At 34.5% G+C, this 11,787-nt stretch overlaps 1 protein-coding gene across 1 annotated transcript; it reads left to right on the forward strand.

Moving 5' to 3' along the window:
- The first annotated feature begins 2,306 nt into the window (after positions 1-2,306).
- LOC123273936 lies at positions 2,307-5,672 on the forward strand. Its single transcript, XM_044741422.1, has one exon. The coding sequence runs from the start codon at positions 2,307-2,309 to the stop codon at positions 5,670-5,672; it is 3,366 nt and encodes a 1,121-aa protein (XP_044597357.1).
- The last annotated feature ends 6,115 nt before the right edge of the window (positions 5,673-11,787 follow it).

The raw sequence follows: 11,787 nt of genomic DNA on the forward strand, positions 1-11,787 counted from the left end.
ATTAGTAATCGAAAATGAATTATAATTATAATTATATTGAAGTTGGCTTTAGATAAATAAATTATATCATGATATGCTTGAGAGAATAAATGAATAAATGTCAAAAATAAATCGCTGTCACGATATTTACAAAGAAATATTTTAATATTTTCAAAAATTTTGGTATTTATACGTATTCAACGCTAATTTAAATAATTAAGATATCCATTCTTTATTATTGTTACTTCAATTGAGTATATGTCAATTATATTTTCTTTATTGTTTTGAATTCAAGTAAGTCTTCATGAAAATTTTTCTATCATTTTTTCTAAAGTTTCCAATTGGTGAGTGTTTATTTAAATTTATCAAAAAATTTTTTATTACTTTACTAATTCTGATTTTATCAATTTACATTTTACATTTAATGTGATAATAGTTTTTAATTACGAACTTCTGTTAATTTTCAGTTCAGTAAATTTAATTTTTTTTAAAGTATATTTTGAAATAAACATAGTATTTTATTATCGATAAATATTTAAAGCACAATTGAAAAAATTGTTTAATATATATTCATCATAATGGATGTAGAATATATTTTGATAGATGGAATACTTACTCCTTTTAATGTTATAAAAATTAATGGTGATGGAGCATGTTTATTTTCTTCTTTATCTTTACTGGTTTACGGTAATGTATTAATGGATAATAAAATGAGAAATATTATTATTCCTCATGTCATTAACAACTGGGATAGATTTAAATCTTATACTGTTATGTCATCTGGCGAGAATTATGATTCAGTAGGTTTATACTTTACCGAAATGTCTAAACGAAACACATATGGATCTATTTGTGAAATTATGGCAGCCGCAGAGATATTTCCATATCGGTTTGAAGTGTATCAAGGTGATTGCATTATAGCTTCCGTTGGTGAAGCAATTCGAGGTGTAAAAAGGTTACGTTTTACGGGGCATGATAATAATGGTCACTACGATGTTTATCTTTCGGTGCTTGCATCAAAAATTACAGGTAATAACTATATAAGTGGGGGTAGTGTAAAACAAAATGGAGAAAATGTGTCATTTTCGGTGCCTCAAACTCAAGAAAATGTGTCAATGAGTTTTTTATCGCATAAATTAATTCCTAACGTTGCTTCATCGTGTTTAAATTTAAATAGTGATAATTATGATAAACAAAGTGATGAAAATGTATCATTTTTAGTGCCTCAAACTCAAGAAAATATATTAGCGGAAGTTTTACTACCTCAATTAATTCCTAACGTTGAATTACAAAGTTCAAGTGAATCAGTTATTAATGATGTGAATCCCCTTCAATCAAATGGGAGAAAAAAGAGGAGGAAAAGAGTCAACTATACAATTAGAAAGAGACAATTGCGACAAGCCACTTTAAATTACACTCATCGTAATCCTGATGTACATAGAAAGGCGACAAAAAAATACGCGTATAATAACCCTCATGTTAGTCGTGCAGCTACAACTAAGTACAACGAGAAACGATTACAAATTAAATTAATGTCTTGGACTTTGAAAGCTTTATCTGGCCTTAGTTATGAACCGAGTATTGACTATCAAAATGATAAAATTGTAAATCTTGGGCATCGATTACCCTGTTCTTGGTGTCGTGCTTTGAAATGGAAGGATGAGGCTGAAGGAATGTACTGTAGTGGTGGTAAAGTTCAGCTTCCTACTCTTCAACGCTACCCAGAGCCTTTACACAGTCTTTTAACTCATCAGCACCCAATCTCAGAATATTTTCTTTCTTCTCTTCGAAAGTATAATGGGTGCTTTCAAATGACGTCTTTTGGATCAAAAGAGGTAAAGGAGGGTAGTTTTATGCCAACATTTAAAGTGCAGGGACAAGTCTACCATAGGATAGGAAGCCTTATGGCAGAAAATAATCAACAACCATCATTTCTCCAAATATACTTTGTTGGTGATGATAATCGTGAAAGAGAAATTCGTTGTGAGATCTGTCCTGGTATTAAGCCAGAGTTAATTCACCAACTTCAAAATTTGCTTCATGAACACCATCAATACATCAAAGATTTTAAGGTTGCTATTGAATCAGTTCCTAAGAATCAGAAAGAGTTTCAGGTTATAATTAATGCTGATAAAAAGCCTCCGGGTGAACATCGAGGTCGTTTCAATGCTTCAATGGCTAAAGAAGTAGCAGTTATCATCGTTGGACAAAATTTTGAAAAGAGAGATTTCATCCTGAACAGCAGAGACGACAAGTTAAAGCGAATCAGTGAAATCCATCGCGCGTATGATACTTTACAATACCGCTGAGGATAGGAATATCCTTTGATGTTCTGTCGTGGAGAAGATGGCTATCACATTAATATTCCTAAGCGTGATGAAAAAACTAAGCGTCCTCTAAATAAGATCGTGTCAGCTTCTGAGTTTTACAGTTATAGAATAATGGAGCGTAATGGAGAAGAAAATCATTTACTCTTATTTTGCACTCTATTAAATCAATTTTTGGTTGATATGTATGCGAAAATTGAAACTGAACGACTTAATTGGATTCGTAACCATCAAAAAAACTTACGAAGTGAAGAATACGTTCACCTTAAAGACGCTTTAACGAAAACCGACGGTCAGATAACAGAAATAGGTAAAATGGTTGTGCTGCCATCTTCTTTTACTGGTGGGCCACGATACATGCATGAACGAACTAAAGATGCTATGACTTATGTACGTCATTTCGGACGTCCAGACTTATTTATTACGTTCACTTGCAATCCAAAATGGAAAGAAATTGAAGAGCTTTTAGTTCAAGGCCAAAAATCTCACGATAGACATGACTTAATAGCAAGAATTTTTCACGTAAAAATTAAGCATATGATGAATCTTCTGACAAAAGGTTGCATTTTTGGCAAAACGAAGTGTCATATGTATACTGTGGAATGGCAGAAACGTGGACTTCCTCACATTCATATCCTCCTGTGGTTAGAAGAAAAGCTGAGACCAGAATCTATTGATAAGGTAATTAGTGCTGAACTGCCTAATCAAGATCAAGATCGAGAACTATATGAAATAATAAAAACAAATATGATTCACGGTCCATGTGGTTCTTTTAATAGAAATTCTCCCTGTATGGTGGATGGTTCATGCACAAAAAAATATCCAAAACATTTTTTAAAGGAAACCCAAACAGGAGAAGATGGATATCCTAAATATCGTCGGCGATCTCCTGAAGATGGTGGAGTAACAACAATAATAAATGGAATTAATATAGACAATCGATGGGTGGTACCGTATAACCCTGTCCTGTGTCGTACATTCAAAGCTCATATAAATGTTGAAGTTTGCAACTCAGTGAAATCAATTAAATATATTTGTAAGTATATGAATAAGGGATCTGATCAAGCAGCATTCACTGTTGGAGATCTTGATGAAGTGACAAAGTATGAAGCAGGACGATACATTAGCACTTCTGAGGCAGTTTGGCGAATTCTGAGTTTTCCTATCCACGAGAGATTCCCTCCAGTTATGCATCTTGCTGTACATTTAGAAAATGGTCAACGAGTTTTTTTTAATGAAAATAATATACTCAATCAGATCAACAATTCCAAAACAACACTTATGGCTTTTTTTGAACTCTGTAAAGTGGACAATTTTGCGAAAAAATTATTATATTGTGAAGTTCCAGCTTATTATGTCTGGAGAAAACACCAATTTCACAGAAGAAAACAAGGAAAAATTGTGCCAGGTTATTTAGGTATAAAAAAAGATCATGTTTTAGGCAGAGTGTATACTGTCCATCCTACCAATACTGAATGTTATTACCTTCGTCTTCTTTTGCATGAATTTCGCGGTCCAGAGTCATTTACGGCTTTAAGAACTATAAAAGATGTAATCTATCCTACATTTCAAGAAGCTTGCAGAGTAATGGGATTGCTCGAAGACGATGCTCATTGGGATCAAACTTTAGCAGAAGTCTCAATTTCTGATTCATCTTACAAAATACGTGAATTGTTTGCTGTTATGTTAGTTTTTTGCCAAGTTGGAGATCCGATTAAATTATGGGATAAATATCGAGATAATTTCACGGACGACATTAAAAGACGAATGAGTAGGAATCGCGAAAACTCTGAGTTAGATCTTGATATTGTTTACAATCAATGTTTGATTAATCTTGAAGATATGGTCATTGCTATGTCAGGTAAGACTCTTTTACAATTTGGACTCACTTCACCATCTCGAGAACAAGAATCTGTTATTATTAATCAACAATATTTAAATGAATTAGCTTATGACACTGCTAAGTTAACCGAAGAAGTGATAAAAAGTGTTCCGATACTGAATAAAGAACAGAAAAAAGCATATGAATCTATATTGAATAGTGTCGTTTCTGATTATGGACGATTGTTCTTCCTTGATGCTCCTGGTGGAACGGGAAAAACATTCTTGATTAATTTGTTGCTTGCGAAAATTAGAAGTGAAAAAAGTATTGCTATTGCTGTTGCTTCTTCAGGAATTGCGGCTACTTTAATTGACGGAGGCAAAACAGCTCACTCGACATTTAAATTACCTCTTGAAATGAATCATTCTGATAATATTCTATGCAATATTTCTAAGCAGAGTGATATGGCTCACGTTATCAGAGAAGCAAAACTGATAGTATGGGATGAATGCACTATGGCTCACAAAAATGCTATTGAAGCTCTCAACAGAACTCTTAAGGATATAAGAAATAGTGACCGAATAATGGGTGGAATAACTGTTGTTTTAGCTGGTAACTTCAGACAAACTTTACCTGTTGTACCACGAGGTACACGTGCAGATGAAGTCAAAGCCTGTCTCAAATCCTCAGTTTTATGGCCTTATGTTAACGTACTGTCTTTGAAAATTAGTATGCGCGTTTATATGCAACATGATTTGAGAGCAGAAGAATTTTCAAAGTTACTCATTGATATAGGGAATGGACAAATTTCAGAAGTTGACGGACGAATAAGTATTCCGGATAACCTAGGTAATATTGTTGACGATTTAACTACATTAACTGATAAAATATACCCAGATATCAATAAAATTGGAGTTAATTACTCTTCATGGCTAAAAGAAAGAGCTATTCTGACTCCAACGAATGATTCAGCAAATAGCATTAACAACTTTCTTCTGGAAAAGCTATCAACTAATCAAATGAAGTATAAATCTATTGATACAGTCGTAGAAGTTGATGATGCTGTCCATTATCCTGTCGAGTTCTTACATACACTCAATCCACCCAGAATACCATCTCATATTCTCAATCTTAAAATTGGAGCACCAATAATGTTACTGCGCAATTTGAATCCTCCAAAACTATGTAACGGTACCAGACTACAAGTGAAAAATTTACATAAAAATATTATTGAAGCTACAATTTTAACAGGTAAACATGAAGGAGAAGTCGTATTTATTCAAAGAATTCCTTTGGTTCCATCTGACTACCATTTCAACTTCAAACGTCTACAATTTCCTGTTAGGGTTTGCTATGCTATGACTATCAATAAAGCGCAGGGGCAGAGTTTAAAATTAGCTGGTGTAGATTTGAGACATGATTGTTTTTCTCATGGTCAGTTTCACGTGGCATGCTCAAGAGTCAGTTCACCGGACAACTTGATTATTTTTCAACCAGAAAAAAAGACGAAAAACATTGTTTACAAGGAAGTTTTAAGTTTGTAACTGTATAAAACTGTTAATTTTATTCATTGATAAGTATTGAGTGATTGTTATATTTGTCTTCATTACGAGAAATAAATTTTTGTAAAAAGTAAAAGCTGAGTTTTTTTTTTGAGGTGTAGGCCTCCTGGGGATCCCGCCACGTTAAATAACGAGGACGCATCCCAATACACAGTACCTCATGGGTGATGCGGAAATCTGTGTATGACAAATGCATTGACTGGTACTATTTTTCCTGACTAAAAATTTTAAAAATTCACTTCATTTATCGATAAGAAAATATACATTTTTTAGTTAATATAAGAAATAAAGATTAAAATTAATAGTGTGCCCAGTGAAGCGGGCGGGTGGTTGCTAGTATATATATATATATATAAAAAGACAGGCTGAAAACTTGCATGAAGGTGAGAACTGAAGCTTGTTCGAAGCGGAGCTCTTAATATTAATATTTAGAGGTGTCTGTCCCTAATTTTTCATTTCCCATTTAAATAACATAGGAAAAAAAATTCTTTTTTTTGTTTATTTTTCTAGCTCGACATACGCACCTCATATAAATAAGTCCATAGCATATTTGTGTAGAGAATTAAACGCTCTACAGAGAAGGTCTCCTACACTTTCATCATAAAGACAGCCATTCTAAAGTTATTCCGACGTAAACTTCTAAATGTATTAAATTTAGATTATTCAAGTATTAAACTGATACAAATTAATTTATTACTGTTTAGGATTTTTAATGGGTACGGTGATAGGTTCTGTTAATAAGTAAACGTGAGGTTAATTTACTATGTATATTGTAACGATTCACGACAGAAATATATCACCCGGAGCCACGTGCACTCAGGACGGGGAGTTAGGTCGGAATAATGGTGTCCACTACTGCACTTTGGGTATCAGAGTCGAAGTTTAAAGGGTAGTAGTGGGGTAGAAGGCTCCGAAGATTTGCGAAGGGACACGAAGGAAATCTTCGGGAAATAGAAAAGTGTGAGAAAAGTGCAAAGGGGCAATAAGCCTTCGTGACGTCAGCGGGCCCGAGAGTACAGCTGGCCATGCTGACCTCGGGTCCTCTATCGCTTGGGTTTATTGCACATAGAAAAAAGAGTAATAAACAGGAAATGTTTGAGGAAAGTTGTTGGGAAAAAACTCATGGGAAAAACCCACAAGCCGGAGAGAAAAGGCTCCGGATCTTAAAATGTACAAATATTTACAACTTAATCCTATTACCACTGAAAGTTTACAACTAAATTATTCTATTGAATTTACTACATTTTACAATTTCAAATCTTAACTGTAGCCTAAATGTCTAACAAAATAATTTTAATTTTAACTAAATTTTTACTAATTTTTAAATAATTTTAATTTCAGCGGTCACATGACCGCCACAACAGTCTTAAAAATTATTTTCATATGTTAAATTAGTTCTGATGCGCTAACATTTTCATAAACCTAAAAAAAAAATTACTCATGTACACGGAAAGAAAATTGTACGAAAAATTACAATGAAAACATCGTAATTTTTAGTGTTGGATATTGCAGTGCCGGACCAGAACTCAAACATCGTAGTTTATACGATGCAACATCGTAAATTTCTATCACTCAAATTAAAAATCACTCAGAAGTTTAGGTCGACGAAAAAATAATTCTGTATCATCCAGGAATCGAACCCGGTGTCCTCTCCGCCTTAAGTCTAAGGTTTATCCCCTCACGCTATCGGAGGGATTATCTAAAGTTTCTGTTCAGTCGCATAATAAGACCCTCATTACAGTAGTTGGTCATCATTCGGTGGCGGCGTCGCAAACTACTAGACTCTGTCTTTCTTTTATTAAAACGTATAGTATGCGTGCTTATTCACTTGCTCTTACGAAAAAAAAATTTACTAAATAACATCGTAATTTTCAATAATTCAAATTGTATTCTGTAGACGGCAGCATCGTAAAAATCGAGATACTGAAAGTCTAGTCCTGGATTACGATGTTACTATAGTAATTTTTCATAGGATTTTTTTTCCGTGTATCAAATTTTTTTCTTCTTTATTTCATTTAATATAAGAAAATCATGAACCGAGTTGAATGAATTAAATTCTTAAAAAGTTTCACGGAATTATCAATTTATTACTCTACACGGAGAGAAAAGATAAGTTTGGAAAATCAGAAAAGTGCACATCTCATAACGCTCATTTATCACAAAAAAAATCTGGAAAACGGTTGACCCTAAAGGCCATCTTCCGCTAATTCCATATCTAAGTGCTTAAAATTACACTTATGAGGTTTTTGAGCTCTTCAAGTCAAAAGTCTGATAAAAAATTCAAAGAAAACTATTTTTTGAACTTTCGAAGTGCAATAACTCTTGAATGAATTAACGAATAATTGAAAAAATGTTTTTTTTTTACATAACATCGACATTTCTTTTGGATTGTTTTTGATGAAATAAAATAATTTTCGGTGTTCAAAAAACCACGTCGATCGTTGCCAAGAACGTAAAAATGGGTTGATTGGTTGATTGATCGGTTCGACCCTATATATATAGGGTTCGACTCCGAGCTTCGAGATGGCACTAACATCATTGTCTCTCGCAAGCGCTTGTCCTCACGCCTGTTTTAATATACAGATTGTCCCAGAAGTAACGGATGCCATTGTAGCATCTGATTACCAAAATAATTCTGAGACGAAAAGTCCTAAGCCATTTTTTAATCGGACGCATAGATAATTAATTATTAATTAAAATAACATCCTTTTATGTATTAGAGAGAGAGCGCTAGTGTCAAGTCAAGTGCGTTCCAACAAAGACGCTTGCACGTGTGAATGTGTAAGTAAATATGTGTGGCTACGTTAGCTATAGAAACTAGTTAGTAATACAGTTAGTTGTGTCTTTGTTTGGCACATACTTTACTGGACACTGGCGCTCTCTCTCTCTAACAAATAAAGAGACGTTATTTTCAATTAATAATTAATTATCTATGTGGTTAATTGAAAAATGGCTAAGGACTTTTCGTCTCAGAATTATTTTTTTCATCAGATGCTACAATGGCGTCCGTGACTTTGGGACACCCTGTATAACAATTTCCATTACCTACTCCACAGGCGTCCTGGGCTGAGGAAGTGATACTAAAGGCCTGGCTAATGAGTGTGTGTCACTGTCTACACGAAACGCCTTACCCACACAAATACCTTTTCTACCTTTGCCCCTTCTTCCAACTCTCTGACTACACAGTCAAATACAAAAACGCACACAATATACGTACAATATACACAAAAAAAAAAAACGTTTTTTTCGATTATTTGTTAATTCATTCAAGAGTTATTGCAGTTCAAAAGTTCAAAAAATAGTGTTCTTTGAAACTTTTATCAGACTTTTGACTTAAAGATCTCAAAAACTTTATAAGTGCAATTTTAAGCGCTTAAATATGGAATTAGCGGAAGTTGCAGGGATGGCGTTTAGGGTCAACCGTTTCCCAAATTTTTTGTGATAAATGAGCGTTATGAGATGTGCATTTTTCTGATTTTCCAAACTTTTCTTTTCTCTCCGTGTAGAGTTATAAATTGATAACTCCGTGAAGCTTTTTGAAAATTTAATTCATTCTACTCGGGTCATGATTTTCTTTCAGTAAATGAAATAAAGAAGAAAAAAATTTGATACATGAGTAATTTTTTTTTTTAGCTTTATGAAAATGTTAGCGCATCAGAATTGTTATGTCCGAGAAATATGATCTTAGGATTCGGTAGCTAACTAACGGAGGTTCGGAAAAACAGGTGAATTTCCCTAACGAAAGAATCGTTAAGTTCATATTTTATAGGTCCACGACGGTGAAAACCCTGGAGAGGGCCCCTTGAATAAGACTATCGACCTCGGAAATAATAAAATGTCCTCCACTTACTTTTGCGAATCCCAACTCCGACGATGACTCGGCTTTTAATTGGACTTGTACCTTTGACTTCCGCTGCTTGGCTTTTCTCTTCCTCCTGCTGACTGGAGATTGAAGGTTGAAGGTTCTTAACTTAGGAATGATGATACACTTAGATTCGAGTTTTTAGTTTATATATTCATCTGGTTTGGATTAAATATTACATTTTTCCGCTTCTTACAATTTAGCGAGTAAGCGTTTTCTGAACCGAGACGTGGCAAGGTGTCAAGTGTTAGTGCAAAAGAAGAAAAAAAAATTAGGAAAACGGTTGACCCTAAAGGCCATCCCTGCAACTTCCCGCTAATTCCGTTAATACCTGGCCGCTTTTTTGAGCTCTTCGAGCTCAAAAGTACAATCTGTGTGTTGTTTTAAGCTCTCCAAGCTCAAAAAGATACCTTTTCTATGAATGAATGAACCGATTTTTACGCGGTTGGCGGCATTCTACGTAGTTTTTTAAGCCTTATAAATAATTTCTAAGTTTCAATTGGTCAAACTAGAAATTTCGGAGTAACTCTGAAAAAACACTTTTTTCGGTTTTCTTTCGTTCACGATATCTCTCGAACGAATCAACCGATTTTGACCAGGTTGGTGGCAATCGACGTGGTTTTATGATGTTAAGAGCTGATTAGTTTTTGGAATCGATCGGTAGAGCTGTTTGAAAGTTATTCCAAAAAATGTCGAAGTTATGTTGAAAAAATCCTTATTTCCAAATATTTCGTCAAGGATATCTCTCGAACTAATCAACCGATTTCCACGTTTTTGGTGGCAATCGACGCGGTTTTTTAACCTCTGAAATTATTCTATATCATCAAAAACGATCCGAGAAGAAATGACGGTTATGTGAAAAAAACAGTTTTTTCGGTTTTTTTCGGTTTTATTTCGTTCACGCTATCTCTCGAACGAATCAACCGATTTTGACCGGATTAGCGCCGATCGGCGTGGTTTTTTGACGTTAAGAGCTGATTAGTTTTTGAAATTGATCGATCGAGCCGTTTAAAAGATATTCCAAAAAAACCACTTTCAAAAATGATTTTTTTCTAATTTTTTTTGAGATTTTTCAAAATTTCTCAAAATCTATCGGTCCGAATCGGTTCAAATTCTCAGGAAATCTAAGTTTGGCGAAGCCCTTTCGAATGGCACCAACCGCGATGAAATCGGTTCAACCGTTCAAAAGTTATAAGTGATTCACATACTTACACACACACACACACACACACACACACACACACACACACACACACACACACACACACACACACACACACACATACACACACACACACACACACACACACACACACACACACACACACACATACATACAGACATAGTGACAACCTCGCGGGGATAGTCAGGGAAGCTTCCTGTGACCTTCAAACGTCGAGATCTGATGAAAACTCGATTTTTGCAAAACGGGGTGAAAACAATAACTTCCCGATTTTTGAAAATCTGAGATTTTTAGCGGGAAGTTAAAAATTAGGAAAACGGTTGACCCTAAAGGCCATCCCTGCAAGTTCCCGCTACCTCCATACCTAAGTGCTCAATAATCCACTTATTTTTTAAGCTCTTCGAGCTTAAAAATGTGATTTATGTGTAATTTTGAGCTCTCCGAGCTCAAATAAATCGCTGTTCTGTGCTTTTGAGCTCTTCTAGCTCAAAAGGCTAATGGAAGTTTTATAGAACACTATTTTTTGAATTTTCAAACCGCAATAACTTTTGAATAAATTAACCGATTTTCTCGCGGTTTACGGCATTCAACGCAGTTTTTTGAGTTCTTTAAAAAATCTTCAAGCGTAGACTGGTCAGACTAAAAATTTCATAGAAATTCTGAAAATAAACATTTTTTTTAATTTTTTTCGACAACGATATCTCACGAACAAATTAACCGATTTCGACCGGGCTGGTGGCAATCGACGTGGTTTTTTAAGGTTAAAAGCTGATTAGTTTTTGGAATTGATCGGTTCAGCTGTTTAAAAGATATTTCGAAAAAACGAATTCTTGGAAGTTTTATTTTTGAGATTTCTCAAAATTGATCGACTTAAATTCTGTAAATTAGTATCAGAATTTTAGGGGCGAAGGAGCTCTTCAAAATGCCGCTTATTTCGATCAAATCGGATGATCCGTTCAAAAGTTATGAGAGATTTACATACACACACACACACACACACACAACATCTGCGTAAGGTAGTAGTTAACCTCTCCATGACTCCGGTTCAACCA

This window comes from Cotesia glomerata, unplaced genomic scaffold (assembly GCF_020080835.1).
Source record: "Cotesia glomerata isolate CgM1 unplaced genomic scaffold, MPM_Cglom_v2.3 scaffold_17, whole genome shotgun sequence".
NCBI lineage: Eukaryota > Metazoa > Arthropoda > Insecta > Hymenoptera > Braconidae > Cotesia > Cotesia glomerata.

What these genes read in the sequence shown, in the direction of transcription:
- LOC123273936 (XM_044741422.1), top strand. Translation starts at nt 2,307, where the DNA reads ATGTTCTGTCGTGGAGAAGATGGCTATCACATTAATATTCCTAAGCGT.